Source organism: Convolutriloba macropyga, chromosome 1, assembly GCF_964194025.1.
Source record: "Convolutriloba macropyga chromosome 1, txConMacr16.3, whole genome shotgun sequence".
Taxonomy (NCBI): Eukaryota; Metazoa; Xenacoelomorpha; order Acoela; family Convolutidae; genus Convolutriloba; species Convolutriloba macropyga.
This window is the reverse complement of record NC_134468.1, coordinates 764778-784196: the sequence shown is the minus strand read 5'-3', so window position 1 is coordinate 784196 and position 19419 is coordinate 764778. Positions and strand designations below refer to the sequence as shown.

Genomic DNA, 19419 nt, shown 5'->3' with positions numbered 1-19419 from the left:
ATTGATGTTTTAAGTAGTTAACACCATGCGTTTTCTTCAAAATTTTGCGAGTGATTAATTTGGGTGTTTCTTTTTGTTGCCCTTTAAAACGTTCACCCTAATGATAAGCCCCAATGACTTTCAATTGATACCCATGTGAGCATATGAAATTTCTCATTCGAATATTAATTGAAAAAATAAAAATATTTGAAATAGAAATTTATTAACATAACCGACTAACGTCGGGCGAATTGCTCTCAAACGACCGGCGAGCAGTTGGCTTCGGCAGTGGCTCGCCATGGTTTAGTGAGGCTAGCTTTAGCTTGATTCGACTAAGCAAGTTTTAGTTTTCTAGCCTTTTTAGTAAAAAAAAATTAAAAACTGATATTTTAAAAAATTGCAAAACTTAAAAAAAAAGCTTCCAGATTTCGCAGAGAATTTTCGAAACCATTTTTTATCTCTTGATTTATGTCAAGTAACCATCTGCAAGAATTGAAAAGCTTCGTTGGCCAGTAATGATCGTTAAACTCAGAAATGGACAAAAAAATTCAAAAATTGAATAAAAAAATTGATTAAGCTGTCTTCATCAAAATATTGATAACCATCCATTAAGGGTTGGTAGCAGTTGGGTGGGGGCAACACCACGGTGGTGGGCAAAAGTGGGGGGGGGTCAACAGTGGGGGTGTATTCAACCTCTAAGAACCGCCCTTGACACCATAAGTATAAGTCTCCAAAACAGTTCAAGCTGAAACAGAGCTGAAATGCTCTAAGATCACTTAAATCCCGCGGGGCGCTACCTGTTTATCCCGTTTCTGAGGACGAAAAGTCAAAAACGTCAGACGAAAAATCGGTCAAGCGCGAAATCGCATAAAAAAGACCGACAGGACTTCGTTTGAGAGCAATTAAAAATCAGATGACATCTGATGATTTTAGTGACATCAAAACTTTCTTTTCGTTAATTGTTTTTAAACTTCTCGGTGTTTCTATATCTGTCTGATTTATGGCTTCGTCTCACCGATTTGAAAGTAATTCTATCAAGAAAATTTTTAGTTAAGAGCTATTAGTTTTGATGACTTTGAGATTATTTGTTTTAAAATTCAATGAAATTTTCAAAAACGTTTTTTTCTGCCTTGTCGACTGTTTATAGATAGGTCCTATATGTTTTGTAGTTAAGGACGGGAAACCGATGATAACGAATGATGAAATGAAGGCCCTACACCAGTCGATGATTTGAAGCATAGAATACATGAATAAAACCGCTTCACAATTGATACTAGAATAAAAATGAACATAGCCGACAGATTGCCGGAAAATAGCCGCGATAGATGCTTGTGGCCTTCCATGAATTGAAACAACTAAAGAAATAAGATAGACAGATCGATCACCAGTCCTTTAATAGACAACTACACTTTTTGGGTTAGATTCGGACTGTCAATTTTTTTTGACATATACAGTCTATAGGGAAAAAGCGCTAAGAGGGATTTTTCAAAATTGATATTCAAAATCAAAAGCTCAAGACTAATACTCAAGAACCAGGGCATATAAGTTTGGCACTACTTAGATAAACACTATTTTATGTTCAAAAGTTCCATAAGTGAGTTCGGAAGTCATTTTTGTGAGTGAGGTAAGTCACGCAATTGACCTAAAAACAGAAATGACGTCAGACACACAAATTTTAACTGCAAAGCATTAGAAGTCACTGAAGTCAATTCCAAGAAGTCAATTCCAAGAAGTTAGGTCGGAAGAGTCATCGATGGAGACGACGAATTAAAAAAAAACCTTAAGAACATAGCCGGAAGAATTCCGGAAGCGACTCGAAGCATCAAAACTTCACTAACAAAACCGTAATTGCAGCGGAATCCACTACTTTTTGTATTAAACCATTAACTCACTACCTCTCCAGGTCTGCTCTAAAAATTGGTGAAACTTAAACCACTGTCACCAAGAGAAACAAAATGCAGCAAAATTTTATATCAGTGAAAACGCTTGGTAACGTTAAAAAACCGAAAAAAATTAAAATGTCCAAAAAAAGGGATAGACTGAAAATGCTGACAAGGTTATCAATTGCCCTCAAATAATTCATGATTTTGATCTGCAAAAGATCGCGAAAGCAAACGGCAGATAATAATCTTAGAAACTAATTAAATCTTTTCAAAACAGAAAGCTCAAATTTAAGAACCAGAAAACACCCAAAAATTACACTTCTAATCACTGCAATTAGAACAAAAAACAACACACATATGTTCCTTGTTGTACATATGCTAGACAACATGATTTCATACTAATTCAAAAATTAAATTGATCATAGAAAAGACATAAGCAGTAGAAAATTCAAAGGCAAAAAATCGTTTACTTTAATACCGAGGCCGGAAGGAAGTTGCAGTAAATAGTCTTAAGTGGAAATTGTGGAAAAGGCTTGCCATCAAACTCTCAGTACTGCCTTATGTTGAATGAAATCAAATGCAATCCGAAGAAATGACGAAAATCTAAGAAAAAGCTGAAATCATTCATTTTTAACAACTGAAAAAATCAATATACCGAAAATAAATGTAGGTGCCAGGACAAAGCTGGAAAGATACTAACTATAATGTGAAGAATATGAGCACAATGTAAGGACCACCGTAACAAAAACACATTCTTGATTTTTGAAAGTTAAACATCAATAAAAAATTCAAGAAAAACGAATACATTCCATTGTTCAGCTTTCAAGATATAAAAGATAACTTATCATTCGATACAAAGTTCTATTCTCCTGAGGAGAACAATAAATAGGAAAAAGCAGAATTCATAAAAACAAAAAATTGAAACATTTTGCAAAAAAAATGGTCAAAAAACTTTTAAGACAGCATTTAAGAAAAAGCTTTAACTGTTTCAAAAACCTAACGCCAAAAAATGGTTAAATTTTTATTGAAATGAAATTAAAATCCCTTATTTTGCACAAAACGACTATTCCTAGCAATTACAACCAAAAAACAAACGGAAAAACTGACGAAAATCGGAAAAAAACTACCAAAATCGGATTAGCATATGTAAATTTTATAAAACAAAATTACATCGAGGTAGAAAGAAGCGTTGAGTACATGAATTATCAAAGAGAAGTTGCCATATTAAATGATTTTTGACAAAAAGACGGTTAAAAGATCCAAAAATGAAGAAATTGATTGAAAAAAAGCCAAGAATTAACTAAAAAATCAAGAAATATGTGCCAATTTTCAACATTCATATGTGCCATTTTCAAGCTCTGCAAACACTGTGGAATCAATTTCCGAGGTTGACTTTTATTTATAGTATCGAATAAACTTTATTTCTATAAGAAACCAAATTAAAAGCAAATAAATTGGGCCATTTAGTCCAAAAAACCGCTAAAAACGGGTATCTATGTGTCATCTATCTACTTTTCAAAGTCAAAAAGTCATTCACTAAACGAAGCGCATGATCAAAAAACTTCTCTCGCTTAGCGAAAATCTGTTCACCGAGACAGCTTTTCTCACTTTCGCTTTTAGGTCAAAATTCCGCGTGAACAAATCTACTTCTTGTAAAAAAAAGACCGAGAGAAAACCAATACTCCTCTTCGAGTCGTAAAAACCACGATGTCCCCAATAATAGCCGCTATCGCTTCGCGGCTATTAATAAAAAAAACCAAAAACCTTAATAATCGATCATGTTAGTTGTGGTCTTTTGCTGTAAACAATCGTCACTAATTTCAATGCAGATACAACTAGATTGTTCACTGAGGACATGTAAAATTGAAAAATTTCGACTCATCATATGATTCGAAACTAGAACATCTAATAGAACCCCTTCCATTTTTCTTGAAAACATACCCGGCAGATTGCCGGAAAATAGCCGCCGTTGATTCCAATAAGCATGATTGGGATTGAAAGAATAGAAGATATTGAAAAAAAAAGATTTTTGTACAAAAACATTTTTTAAGTCCGATTTATTTTGATGGCATTTCGTAGTTGAACATAACGTACTTCTGTTTCTTAGAGAGAGGCTACAGGGGCTACTATCAATACCAATAAGCATTAGAAATGGTAACTAAGACTTATAGGAACGACGTTCAAATAACGGGCATCTAAAATTGGGCTTTATGGGTTTATCCCGTTTCTATTTCTGACTTCAATTTTTTATACCGACTCTGTTCATTTTGAATTGCTTTGCTTAGCAACTGATGTTCAAATTCACTTTTAGCAGAATGAGAGAAGAGAGAAACTAGCCTAGAGAAGTCAAAAAGATTTCACGCAAAATGTCGAAAAAGCGGCAAAATGGTAAAGCGAAAAAAAGTTTGACGAAGTAAAAAAAAAAACATAGCAGGACAAGTCCTGACGTACAATTCAAAGAATTTTCATTCACTAAACAGAAAACTAGACCTTGAACGGACTATGAATGGATTGGAAAAACCATTTAGAAAAAAATCCGATCTAAAAAATCAAAAAAACAGTAAAAATCAAAGTGAAATTGCCGCATGTGAACAAAAAACCACTAGCGAGAAAGCGAATTTTTGTTCAAACACCGTTTTCTCACTCTACTTTAAATTTGGAATGAAAAAATTTCACGCCGCAAAACCACTCGCTTTTTCACTCCACTTCCTGTTTCGGCGTGACCAAAATCACTACTCCAATTTGACTTCAAAAATCATGAAAATGTGTGAACAGATCTTAAAAAAAAAACATAGCCGGAAGAATTCCGGAAACGACTCGAAGTGAAAATCTATTTAACCGCCATCCAACTACTCATCAGAAAAAACTTGCCTCCACTAATTTATGATTTTCCCGAAACCAAACCATAAAACAAAAAAGTAAATACAAAAAAATCAAATCTGTTAAAATATGATTAAAAAATTTGATCAAATTTTGTCATACGTTGAGATCCCGAAATAACTATCTCTGCCAAAATTACTTCATCAAAACAACTATTACTTACTAAAACCACTTCAGTGAATGTTTTGAAAAAACTTGAGGCCAAATTATGAAGAAAGCTCTTAAAAACAACTCGCACTAAAAAACTGGAAGAAGTTAGTAAATTTCTTAATTTTACAAAAGCATATAAATCCAAAGAAAAATTCTTTTTAGCCAATAGGCCATCCAGATGCTCGCAAAACAATAGACAAGTCATAATAGTCTAAGAAATTTGTCTCACAAAAACAGAAAAAAAACCCGAAAAACTGCAAAGAAAAAAATTAAGAAAAATAGTTCCAATTTTCGCCATTTTTTGTCATATTTCGCAACAATAAAATGATTCAAATCCAAAATTGCCCAAACTCTTATTACTAAACAACTAGAACAACTATTATGAACCCTAAACCTCCACAAATGCCATAAAAAATTAAGGAACAGAAACGGCATTCAAAAACATTCAACAAAACTATAAAAACTAAATGAGTTTTTTTTAATAGTACAAGGAAACATAAAGCCGAATAAGGTTCGTTTGCAATTAGAGCAATAAAAAAACTCGCAAAACAATGGGCAAGTTATAAAAGGGTGGGTAAGACACTTGTGTAAGATTTCAAAAAAGAAAAACGGCAAAAAATGAGAAAAATCGTTTAAAATTTTTCAATTTTTCAATCATTTTTCCTTAGAAAAAAAAATTATACCAACAAAACTTTAATCAATTGGTATCTGACAATTCCTTAAGTAACAAGCTTCTACTCAAATCCCACTTAAAGCAGTAAAACAAAAAAAAAGTAAAAAATCATTAAATTTCGTCTAAAAATCAGCAAAACTGATCAAAAACCTCCAAATTAGCATTAAAAATTAAATTAACTACTTGAAACCTTCAATTCCTATCAAAACAAACCTAGAATTAATACAATATTATAATCAAACCTCATAACCATCAAAAGTTGCAAAAAACTGCTTTTAAAAGCCGCACGTGAACAAAAAAATTTCGCTCGCTTAGAAAAAATTTTTTCACACATCAATTTCTCGCTCTCTGAAAAACAGCGGTGTGAACAAAAACCACTCTCTTTTCGCTCCGCTCTTCACTTTTGTTCAGCACCAAAATCACTCCAAATTTTTTCACGCGTTTCATTTCCCGCTTCAAAATTCACTCCAAAAATTGATTAAAAAAAGGACTTCTCCAATACTCCTCTTCGAGTCGTAAAAAGACAGCGCCCCAATACAATTCAAATTCTTTGAATTGTAAAAAAATACGAGCGCAATAATAGCCGGCTGAGAAGATGAGGGCGGCTATTAACCGGCTGAGAAGATGAGGGCGGCTATTAATAAAAAACAAACTATGAATATACTTAATATTTTTACGAAAAGATTCTCTGCTGTTCAAACACTGAATATTGCTACCTTATCGGTACACCGAAAAACAAAAGCTCAAGCACTACAATGTCAAACTAGCTACCGGGAAATTGTTTTTTTTAAAATGTTTTTGTTGTTTCATTTATCTCAGCTCCAGCGCAACATTTTCAGTTCCAGCGCAACAAACAAGCAAAACGTTTCAATCGACTCCCCCCTTGTATGGCGTTCGACAACAATTCGTCTCAAGTTAGTTGTAAAACTTCTTATATCAATGTTGTCCAATTCTATACTGAGCAACTTCCCAGTCACACTCAGTGTGATCAATTTTACCTGAGACGCAATTTGTACATCAAGAGTGGCGGAGGAGTCAATGAGTCTCACTCTCAGATTCCACATCTGTCCATTCTCATTCGACAACTCACACAACACTGTTTCCACTCGACACTACAACAAAACATGCAGACACTATACATCAACAGTGAGATGAATGTGGGATGAGTTCTTTTATTATCAAGATTGCTATCATTAGAACAAAATTGTACTTGGAGACTAAATTTTTTGAGCCATAAATGCAGAAACCAGAAATTTAATTTTGACGAACAACAGAAACTGGTGGTTGATACCACCTTGGATGCTAACCCAAATTCTTCGTTATTATTGTCATCACCTGCGGTCACAATATGGTTATGAGCAATTGCCATTTTCAGCCCTTGATACGAACAATTTACTGTTTATTCCCACCTTTCACTAACCGGGTTGCCGGTCATACAAAAATCGGTGTAATCATATATGGTCAAATGTTATTCATGATATATACAAAGTCATATATGATTTACATGATTTTCTGGTAACCATACATGGTTCAGATTAATTTTTAAAGCATAATGGGAATGTTGCACTTTTTTCCGGCTTATCATACAAGGTCATATCGGAACATATGATAACCTTGTAATCACAAAAATCAGAACACCAAATGGAAGCATACATCAACAAAAAATGATAAAAATGCACCGATCTTCTCTCAGTTACTCAGCACTAAAATAGAAAAATATCAAGGGCTAACGGATTGGAAGTTTTCTAGGGACACAAAACAAAGTTCACCCAAAATTACCACTTGAGATTAGACAAAACTTGAAACACAGCAAAAGTGATCTGAGATGTTTTGTTTTGATAGCAAGCAAGGAGAACAAAACTATTCAGAGACAACTGAGTTCAATATAGATGGTTACTGCTCCAACGAAGTTTGTCCCGTTATCGCTAATCATTTTGACTGGTTTGCCTCTTGGAGCAATGAATCGCATAATTGCGTTCAGACAACAATCAGTGTCTAGTTTTGGTACAATCTCTATATGTACCGCGCGTACAGTAAGGCATCTGAAGAGACAGCACCAACGCTTCTCGTTTCTTCGACCAATCTTTACTGTGAATGGTCCGAAATAGTCTACGCCCACATTCGCGAACACTCTTGATGCGACTAATCGCTCAGGTAGATCTGCCATTACTGGTGTCTTTGTTTGGAATCTTCCCTTTGGACATCTAATGCATTTGTTTTTGATCGATCTCAAAGCATTTCGTATGCCTGGGATCCGGAATTTCTGCTGAACTATGTTTCTGACATGTTCAGTACCTTCGTGACGAATACTCTTATGTTCATTTCGCAAGAATAATTCAACTACATGGTGCTTCCAATGCAACAGTATTGGATGCTTGGTTTCGAAGTTCAATTGACTTTTACCTATTCTGCCTTGAGCACGAATAAGTCCCTGCTGGTCAATGAATGGTGAAAACTGGAGAATTTTGAAGTTTTCTAGAATTTCCTTTTCAGCCTTTAGAGATTTCATCTCTTCAGCAAACTGCTCTTGCTGCAGTAGCCTGAAGATGCTTACTTGTGCACCCTCTCTTTCTTCAACATTTAGTGTTTTTGTTGCCGGTTTGTGTTTTCTAAATGCGCGCTGTACGTATGTCATTGCATTTACAAGTCGATTGAAATTGCTGAATCGTTCCCACTGAATCATCGGCTTCTTCTCTTCAACCTTTGCTGAGAAGACCATTTGTTCGTCTGAAGCAAATGTTAAATTCACCTGTTCAGGCCATTCGCTCTCTTGTTGCTTCAACCAGGGCGGCCCAGTGAGCCATTCGCTTCTCTTAAGCTCGTCAACATTGATCGCTCGTGCCCCGATATCAGCTGGATTGTTAATACCACTCAAACGATTCCACTGTGAAACATTAGTTGTGTCCAAAATCTCAGCCACTCTGTTTGCAACAAACACCTGTTGCTTACGGTGGGAGCTATGAATCCATTGCAGAACAGTAGTCTGACCAAAAGTTGCAATTGTGAATCTTTGTTTCGTGTTCTTTCACTATCTGTTCTTTAAGTCTCACCGCCACCGCTGCTGCTTGTAGTTCCAAGCGTGGTATGCAAAGGTGTCGCATCGGTGCGACTCTGCACTTTCCAATTACAAATGCTGAGTCTGCTGAGTATTCTTTGAGCTTTGAACGTAGATATGCCACAGCGCACATTGTGTCTTCAGATGCGTCGGCAAACACATGAAGTTCCCATTTGTCCTTGGCTGTGCTGAAGTATCTTCTATCAATGCTGGTTTTTGCTACTTCTGGAAGCTGGTCTTTCCATTTCAGAAACTCTTCTTCTTCGTTAGGTTCTACTGAGTTGTCCCAATGTTGTCCATTTTTGGTCCAGATGCTCTTCAGGAGTCGTCTCATATGAACACTGAATGGTGCAAACAGTCCAAGAGGATCAAACACCGAAGAAACTAGAGATAAGATCTTCCTTTGGGTGATTGGGGTCTCCACTTCTTTGCTTGTACCTCTACAAACCTGTAGACTATCATCGATAATCGTCCACTGAAGTCCAAGCAGGGATGAACCTTCCTTGCTGGGTTATATTTCGACCTGCTTTGTGTTGCTGATTGAGCTTAAGTCCTCTGGGATTGCGTTGGTTACCACGTCGCTGTTGGTGATCCACTTCTTCAGTTCAAATCCATGTTTTGAGAGAAGAGGTTGCAGTTGTTTGAAAACCTTGATTGCTTCTTCAGGTGTTTCGACTGACTTGACGAAATCGTCCATGTAGAAGTTGTTTTGGATTGTTTTTGCTGCAATTGGGAACTCGTCCTCGTTATCGATGGCTACTCGCTTCAGAGCGTAGTTGGCACATGTTGGTGGACTCTTTGCTCCGAAAACATGACGTTGTTACTCGTAAATTTGCACAGAATCGTTCATTGTTGGTCGCCACAGGAATCTCAAGCAGCTTTTATCCCGTTAAGGAACTTTCACTTGCAGAAACATTGATTCAAAATCTGCGATAAGGGCAATTGGTCCTTCTCGAAATCTGAATATTTTTCCGATCAATCCGTGTAGTAGATCGGGTCCAGCTAACAACTTGTCATTTAGGTACTTATCCTTGTATTTTGCTGCAGCGTTGCAAACGGCGAACTTTACCCGGATTGTTGGGGTTTAGTACTGGATGAAGTGGCAAATACCATTCCTTTCCGAAAGTGCCTTTGACTTCCGATTTACCAAGGATCTTCACAAATCCCTTTTCAACATCTGTATCAATTGACTGTTGAAACAATTCTGTTAAATTTGGGTCTCGTTGGAATTTTCGTTCCAATGAGTGGAGCTGACCAAGGGCCGAGCCGTAGTTGTTTGGAAGATTGGGTTTTGGTTCACTCCAGAGCATGCCCACTTCGTAACGCTCGCCTGTAAACTTTGTTGTGCTCTCTAGAAACTTCTGAACTTGCTGCTCTTTCTTTGATTGGCTTACAACATTTATTTTGGAAGCATAAGTTTATTTCCCACCACGATTGGATATTTTCTGCCACTTTCACATCTTCTGTGGAGGCAAAATGACAAACATTTTGACTTTTCTTGCCTGTCATGGGACCACTGACTACCCATACTAATTCTGTTAAGACGGCGAAAGGCTCACTTCGTGTTCAAATCTTGTCCAATGGACGTTGAATTTCGTAGGCATCTTGTCCACGTATGATGCCTACTTCCATCAGGTTGAATGATCTGTTAGCGCGAACATTCAGGTGTCTGAAGCTGTTCTTCAGTTCCTTGTAATCATATTTCGTGTTTCCCAACGAGATTGATGGGTGTGCAAACGCTTCAATCGAATGCACCTTTGAATGTAGTCCCTTTATTGTGATAAGAACCTTCTCTGTCCTCAAATCTTGCGTCCCATGTATGCCAGCTATGTTCAAGGTAACGTCCGTGCCTTTGGCTTGTATTTGATCCTTGACACTTTGATCGATGAATGATACTGTTGACCCACTATCAAGGAAAGCGTAGGTAGTCAACCTGTTATCACCACTCTGAACCGATACCGGAACTATTCGAAGAAAACTAGTAACTTGGTTACTCTGGTTGATTGTTGCTGCGCTTACATTAACTGCATGACTACCCTCGTCCAGTTGGTTTTCTGAGTGTAGCAGTCTGTTGTGCTTTTTGGTACATCCATTTATACCGCACGGGTGGACTTTACAATCTTTGATTGCATGCCCTTTCCCTAGACATCCATAACATAAGCGTTCTTTTCTCAATGCCGCATAGCGATCGGTGGCATTCAGACTCTTAAATATTGGACAGTTCCATATTTTATGAGTGCCATCCGCTAGTGGACAGTTGTTGTTTTGGCATTTGCTTCGTTTCGTTCGCATTCGAATTCGCGCTAATATTTGACGAATTTGAGAATCATTTTTCCTTGTTAGCGTTTGGTCGATCATCTTCCTTTCGTTCGCTCTTGGTTGATGGCATTCCTTCATGGACAAAAGCCATTCGAGCTAACCATTTTTCAAGGAGAGATCGGGTCTATCTTCTTGACACTCGTCAAACGAAGAAGAACCACTTTTCTTTCAAGTTTGGGGGCAGTTTTTCAATTGCCACTTGCAGTGTTGAACTTGAACGCAGGTCGCCCTAATAATTGTATTGCATTAGTACATTAACTAGGTTACTGATTGTTATTGAGTAATTATTTATAGCCATTGAGTCGTGCAATCGAATTGGTTGTTGTTTGCGCAATATGTTAAGCTGAGCGTCGACAATTAGGTAAGGTCGCCCAAACTTCCGTTCCAGGAGTTCCTACGCTTGAGCGTAGAACTCTTTCGAATAGCCCATTCCTGATATAGCTGACTTTGCTTTACCTGTCAACAAAGTTTTCAAGTGGCTCAATTTCTCTTAGTCGGGTATATCGCGATGGTGAACCGTTGCTTTGAACATATTCGACCACTCCGGCCACTCAAGAGGTTTCCGTCGAAAGAACTCAACTTCAACTTAGGTAGCTGACTACTACTGCTTGGTTTATTGCGCTTAAACTTGTCTTGTTCCCAGGCTGGACTGGCACGCTCTCCACTCAGTGACCGTGACTTAAGTACACCTTCGCGATTGAAGCTTACCCTCGGATAATTGTTGTCGATCCTGGTTTTCGCACGCTCGAAACTATAACCGTGCAAGTTGGAGAATTTATCCGAGTTATCGAGCCAACCGGAAACATCTTTGTTCTTCGGGGTTTTCCAATTGAATGGTGATCTAATCCGAATACTAGGGGCTGCACTATCATCAGAACCTGATGCTCTTGCGTCAAGAGCTTCTTTCTCGTATTCCAGTTTCAGTGCACCTTCTTCAAAAAGTTGCATCTCCATTTCAAGCTCCTTCCTTTTCAATTCGAATTCAATTTTCTTCAACCTCATTTTTGCTGCAAAGTCTTTCTCTAAAGCCGCAAGTTTTTCTGCCATTTTAGCTCGTTTATCAGAGGAGGCCTTTGAATCATTGTCCTTGTTTGGTTTTCCATTTTCAACAGTTCGTTGAGAAACTCCTACAACAGACTGTGAATTCTTAGCGGCAGTTGATTCTGCATCGCTTGACAATTGAACAGTTTGATTCTGTTGATCCGTCATGTTTGTTTCTCCGTGGATATAGGGTAACCACTCTGCGTTCAATTATTGAAAGTATTTTTATGTCTGGACTTTGCGTTTTAAAGAAATATCTGGGTCTCGGAGAGTCTCAGCTTTCTTATTCACAAGTTTTTGAACTTTGTCGTCCAATTGGAGTATCTGCTGAAAAAGAGTCTTGGGCTTGCTTGGTCGATCTCGATTCTTAATGAGCTCAAAACCTTCTTTTTGTTTCTCAAACCAGTTGTTTCGCAAGTTGTTGATCAGTCGATCCAAAACGCTGTGACTCCGTTACGGAGTCACTTCTTGTGTACTTCGTGACTGCAGCTTGAAACTCTACAGCTCCTTTGTTTGTTTGTTTGTTTTAATTGAGTTTTGCATTTCGACGTTCCTATTTGCTTTGCCTAATAGGCTTGGCGTTGTTGAATTGCTCGTTGGGTTTTGTTCTCGTTCGTCGATGACTTTGTCACTTCGACTGTTGGGTTGGACAGCAGTTTATTCCACTGTCCGGGTCGGCGGACCAAATGTAACGGCTGCTCTCCTTGTGTTTCACAAAGAAAGTTTTACAACGCCCAGTTCATTCTGAGTGGTCACAAAATCTGTCCGGATACTTCGTTTATGCAGTTTGCTTTTGTAACTGTATATCCGTTCCGCTGTACTTACAGTTGCATTAACTATTTTTGTTCGTAACTATTCGCTGATCTTAGTTTTTTCAACTATCAATTTGAACTGGATTGCTACAGATCACACATTACGGGATCTCTTTATGTATACCAGTTCAATCCGATAGAAAAAACAAATCGAAGCCAAAGATATATGTCGAAGACCTGTTTGTGCAAAAATATTTAAATTTAAACTTAAGTTGGCTTTTGCCGTTTGTACTCAGAAGTTGAGAATACCGGAAGTTGGGGTTGTAACAGTTGAATTTCAGCTCCAATAATTCGAATATACAAGACACAGTAACAGAATTTACTGCTCAAGAATAATATTTTGAATACAAGACACAGTAATACGTTATTTCCTGCTCAAGACAATTTGTTTTTGCAATACTTTGCTGAGTTATACTTTAAGCCGTTTTCTGCGGCTGCTACGTTGAGTTCTGTGTGTTCCTTTTTGTTATTTCCCCCTTTTTCTCTTTTTATCACGTGACAAACTAGAACTAGAACTATAACTATAACTTTTAAATGACTAGGACAACAGAAAGTGTTTTGTTTCTATTTTCCCGCCCACGCAAGCTTAGCGAGCTCAGCTCCAACAAAGTCAAAAGAAGGTTTGAACAGATCAGAGAGCTCCCAAAACAATTCGTATTCTTTGGATTGTAGAAAACCACAATGAGACTAATAGTAGACTAACAAAAATCTTAAAATCGAAAATATCGCTAAAATTGAACAAAAGAACGTTAAACCGATATTAGAAATAAACTTGCAAAAACTGCAGATCTAGATCATTTTGATAGATAGTAGAGGTTCAACAAGACCTCAGTGTAGATTATAAAAATTGTCTGGGCAGGATTTAGGGCAGTGCTTTTGAGAAATATTAGCACTTTTACCTAAATAAACATACCCGGCAGATTGCCGGAAAATAGCCGCCGTTGATTCTCATAACTCTATTGGGATTGAAAGAGAAGAAAATATCAACAAAAATGGATTTTTGTATGAAAACATTTTTAAGTGCGATTTATTTTGATGTCATTTCGTAATTGAACACACTCCTGTCTCTCAGTGAGAGGCTACAGGGTCTAGTATCAATACCAATAAGCATTATAGATAGTAACTAAAACTTATGAGAACAAAGTTCAAGTACCGGGAATCTAAAAATGGGCTTTGTGGGTTTATCCCGTTTCTATTTCTGACTTTGATTTTTTTAACTGACTCTCTTCATTTTGAATTGCTTTGCTGAGCAGCTTCTGTTTAAAAGGACTTTAGGACTTTGAGCAGAATCACAGAAGAGTGAAACTAGCCTAGAGAATTCAAAAATATTTCACGCAAAATGTCAAAAAAGCGGCAAAATGGGTAAAGCGAAAAAAAGTTCGACGAAAAAAAATAGGAGCGCTATAATCGCCGGCTGAAAAGATGAGAGCGGCTATTAATAACTGATTTGTTATTAGTTTTTATGAAAATCTAAATTATCGAAAAAATCAGCCACAGTTTTTCAAAAATCGTCAATCAAAAAGATTGAGCAACATTGTGTCATTTTAAAAAAAGAAAGCAATTACGTCATTGAGCTTATTTAAATTTGGTTTTTTAAAGAAAAATAGAAGATAAGAGCAAGAATTTAAAAACATAGCCGGCAGATTGCCGGAATAGCTGCGAAATAGACTTGCGTGCCGTAAAATACAGATGGAAAAAGATACAGAAGTGAGTTGATAATAGTTATCGCCGCCGCCTATAAAACTTACAAGTTTATTTCAAAGGAGGTTGTTTTTGGGTGCAAAAATAGTTTCCCTGTCGCGTCTCGAACCGGCGATCTCCGGATTAACAGCCCGTCGCCTTAACCACTCGGCTGTCGGACAATACAATCTGTTTTCTTACAATCAAATTTGTTTTAGGAACAGATTCTGTTTCTGAATAACCGCAATTTAGGTCACGCAGAAAGCGTGAAATCAAGCGCGAAAAAGCCATTTATGCAGTGACGAGACAGAATGTTCTAGAACAAATGTAAAACGAAAATGAAGCGTCAGACGACGAAACAAAAAAAAACCAAGAGCACCGCAATATAGCTACGCTCAGCTTACAGCTTTGCAGCTATAATAGCCGGCAGATTGCCGGAATAGCTGCAAAATGGACTTGCGTGCCGTAAAATACAGATGGAAAAAGATACAGAAGTGAGTTGATAATAGTTATCGCCGCCGCCTATAAACCTTACAAGTTTATTTCAAAGGAGGTTGTTTTTGGGTGCAAAAAAGTTTCCCTGTCGCGTCTCGAACCGGCGATCTCCGGATTAACAGCCCGTCGCCTTAACCACTCGGCTGTCGGACCATACAATCTGTTTTCTTACAATCAAATTTGTTTTAGGAACAGATTCTGTTTCTGAATAACCGCAATTTAGGTCACGCAGAAAGCGTGAAATCAAGCGCGAAAAAGCCATTTAAGCAGTGACGAGACAGAATGTTCTAGAACAAATGTAAAATGAAAATGAAGCGTCAGACGACGAAACAAAAAAAACCAAGAGCACCGCAATATAGCTACGCTCAGCTTACAGCTTCGCAGCTATAAAAAACTAACAAGAGAAGAAAATCAGCCGATGTTCACTAAAATTTATTAATACCATCACAACTCTCTCAGGTAAATTTATTGATCGGCCAGCCAAAATTGACTGAACAAAAACCAGTTGAGCATATAGTTCACCCCTACGTGGGTTGGAAACACTATCCCCAAGGACCATGCCTCCAACAATTCACAACTTTGTCCAAATCGTTGTTTCTATTTATTAGTCTGAAAAGTGAAAATTTCTGAAAGGCTTCTCCTATAAATGTTGGAAGTTAGTCTATATCCGAACCTTGACTTGTGCTGTGTACGACATCTGAGTTTCAGGTGGTCCGAACTGACAAGTCTTCAGATCAGCTAACACACACTCACCCAGGTCCCTAAGCAACCTCAACTGCAACAAACTGAGCAGTGCTATAATGAAAACCTAACCATTGAAAAAGTTGTTTCTGTTCATAAACTCTCAGACTTCATTTAGCCTGATGTTTTCTAGCTTATAACACTCACCTCACAAATAAACAGGCATACTTTAACAGGAAGATGATGACTTGAAGTCTTCTTTAAAGTCGTTCTTAAGGTTATGAAGACTTATGGAATAAGGTTTAAATTTTCGGATCCGTTTAAAAAAAGAAGTCATGAAAATTTTTGCTTAACGTTACCATCGAATATTCTTACTATGTAGGTAAAATAATATTTAAAACGGCTCACATCCTTTTACGCATAATGGCAGCTGTTCCAAGTGGTCTGGCAATAGCTACAGACACTGGATTCTCTTCAACAGTTTCATTCGTTCCGGCAGTTAAACCAGCATTAGCACTAACTGGTGGTGTTTCTACTCTACTTGCTTTAACATAAGGTGTGCTCGTAAACTTAGGTTGGATCTTCTCAAGCTGTCTCTTTGAGTTGGTGCCAATTCTAATCAATCCATCATCCGCCGCCCTATTTGAAGAAGACATTGGTCGCACAGGCAAAGGTGTGACTGGGATGGGGTTCTAAATAAAAATCACAAGTCAGCTTGAGTGAAGCTCATGTCCTTCATGAATAATGTCTTCAAAAAATTTGTTTTTTTTTTCAGTTTAACTTTCTAATCTTTCGTTCTTCTCTTGTAAAGTACACAAAAAGTACATAAGTTCGGCCAGCAGCATTTATAAAATTACAATGTACCTGGTTCTGACTGACGTTCATTGTTGTTACAGATTCATCTGCATCTGCAACGCAGAATCCAGAGTCATCACCTCCGTCATTATTAGGTTCATTGAGAGACTCGTTGACAAAATTGGCTGTTTCATCGTTATTCAGAACATGACTGGATACAACAGGAGCACTTTGGAAATCATTTTCGATATAATTTACATTGTTGAGTCCAAAAGGGAACGCATCTTGTTCACGAGGCGGTGAAGGAAGTGTTACGACTTCATAATTTCGCCCAGAAGCTTCGCGCGTTCGTGGCTGAGCTGATAGGCGAGGTTTTGTAACTTGAGTCGCAGGCGCACTGGAACTCTGGGCAGCCCATATTGAGGATGTGCTATTTGAACTGGAAGTCGTCCGCATTCTATTTTGACTCTCTTGTAGTCCTGGAGGTGGTAATCGTTCGAAGGTGACTGTTGCTACAAACATTGGTTGTTGCTCTGTTACTTTAGCAGTTTGATTGGATGGCCCCTTATTTTGAAGACGACCAACTTCATTAGCTGTGGATGTTCTTGAGGCAGAGTTGCTAGGCTGAGCTGAACTCTGATGAAAATACAAATACGATAATAAACAATTAATTGAAGGGAGGTGAGAGCAGCGGGTGGGGGGGGGGGCGTGGAAACAGTGGGGCGGGGGGGCAAAGGTGGAAGGGCGGTTTTTGCCTGCACAGGGCCCTTACGGCTTGGACGATTTGCAAGGGTGGGGATTTGGGGGGGGGGGGGGGGGGGTGAAGTGAGAAGGGGGCTGATTGGGGGGGGGGGGGGTTGTGTGGGGGTGGGGGTCAACCTTTAAGAACCGCCATAGCTGTCTTTATCAAAAATGAGAGACAAGAAAAACAACAAAACCAAATATTAAAAAACAATTGGAAATTCTAAAATTTGATATGAGAAGGTCATCAGTACAATACAAGAGCAAGGAAATTAAAATTAAGATGAACAAGCAAGAAGGAGACTTTTGGCTGCGAGCCACGACTTTGGCTAACCTCTTTGGACAGTAATTCAGTGTGGATGTGGTCAAGCTTTGCAATAACAAGACGAAACTTTCGACGGCGTATCTGAGCTATTTCAACCGCAGTTTCAACGAGATGGATAGTCCTAGCGATTGACATGCAACTGCGCTGATTGTAGAAACATCAAAAAACTCGAACTGAATGACTGTTAAATTTGATTTGGGAACTTAAAAACTTTCCTTGGTTATTCCCTAAATCTTGTGTTATTATCATTATTATTACGACGAAAACTAAATGTCCAAGAAACAAAGTCAAAATAGCATCAGATAAAACTAATCAAATTAAACAAAAAAGCTTGTTTTCCAGCAGATAAGATATTGAAAATTTCCCTGATGAGATTATGTAACAGGTAGATTAAAAGAACGAAAAGCGCGAAGTTAAAAAAGACGTTTATATTTTTTGAAAACAATTAATTTGAAATTCATGAAAGCCATTAGCTATCAACGGAAATCATTCATGAGATTCATTTCATTTATACATCCAAAGGATTCCAATGAGACATGCAAATATCCAAAATATGTCAAACAACTGCAAAAAGAACAACATATACAGTCAAATATCAATTTAAATAAATTTTGCGGAAGATATCAAAGCCGTAAAAACCATTATCTATTCACTAGATTCGTTCAACTGCTCCCTTTTTCAATTGTGCCATTAGATATGTACAACTGCATATCCAAAATTGATTGAACAAAAAAATAGTTGAGCATATATTTCTCTCCCCCACTGAGGTGAGTAGGAACAATTAAACTCGGATTTCAAATAAAGATACTAATAAATTATCCGCACTTTATTGTTAAACAAAACAAATAATCACAGGAACAGCGCCAATTTGATATCTATTACGAGCAGCGACTGTTACAATGAAAATCAAGAATAAAACGATATAGATTTCTTGAGGTTTTGCTGTATTATTATGATGAAAAGGGTCTGGTTGTTCCCAAATGATGTGAGAGCTTTACGCTATGCCCACTTTAATTGAGATAAATTTTGACTTTTTGAAGGCATCCTAGACTAACATAAGAGGTATTATTTTGCAGCTCTGCCTAGAATTCAAATATTTTTTAAACATTAATTAACTGGGTCCCGTGTATAGCTGTTCGTTCGTGCGTTAATGTTTTTCTTTAAAACGGCAACACATATCTCAGCTCAAAAAACATCCGCCAAACTTTCTCTATTTTAGACCCTGGACGAAGGGTATTGTTTTTCCAAGACATGCACAAAATATTTAGAATTACGCACCTATCTTCTAAGGCATAGACGGCTATTTTTTGTACCGAATATCTTAGAAGAAAGATTAAAACAATTCAGATCATCCAGTAAGTAAACAATCCAGTAAGTCATTATTCACGTTACCCGACTCATGGACAAAAATTTACTAAATTAATTCACTTTTAGCTGAAAATGCCTCATGAGAAAATAGTTCGTCACCTAAAAAAACATAGCAGTTCAAGTCCTGAAATATAATCCAAAGTATTGAATGAAAACCTTGGAAATAATGTACTTAACCAAAGATCAGTTGAACAACGCCAGCAAAAAAGAAAAAAACTTAAAAATTTCAATTAAATATACCCAATAACCCTAAACCTTGAAAGAAGTTTATTGGCTAAAAAAGATAGCAGAAATCGAAAAACCAACAAATACATTAAAAAAAACGAAAATTGCAAAATTTAAAGAATGTTTCTTAATTTCGCACAAAAAATTTCAAAACCACTTCTTTTTCTCTGAAATCTGCCCAGTAACCTATCTGCAAGACCTGAAAACAGTTTCATTGGCTAATGGCCCGTTACGATTGCGATTGATGAAATTAGAAAATGACTTAAAAAAAAATTTTGAAAACAATTGCAATTTTCAATGAAATGCTGCTAAAAATT

General features: G+C 37.4%; 1 protein-coding gene across 2 annotated transcripts in view; it reads right to left on the bottom strand.

Moving 5' to 3' along the window:
* Positions 1-19419, bottom strand: part of LOC142354756 (uncharacterized) — a 128224-nt gene that overhangs the window by 7590 nt on the left and 101215 nt on the right. Inside the window, exons 7-10 of one of the 2 annotated variants that reach the window (XM_075407167.1) lie at positions 16513-17079; positions 16057-16340; positions 15641-15728; positions 6564-6677 (exon numbers count right to left, since the gene is read on the bottom strand). In XM_075407167.1, coding sequence (XP_075263282.1) covers positions 6564-6677; positions 15641-15728; positions 16057-16340; positions 16513-17079 — 1053 coding nt within the window. The remainder of the gene's footprint in view (positions 1-6563; positions 6678-15640; positions 15729-16056; positions 16341-16512; positions 17080-19419) is intronic. The other variant, XR_012761130.1, reaches the window with a different exon arrangement.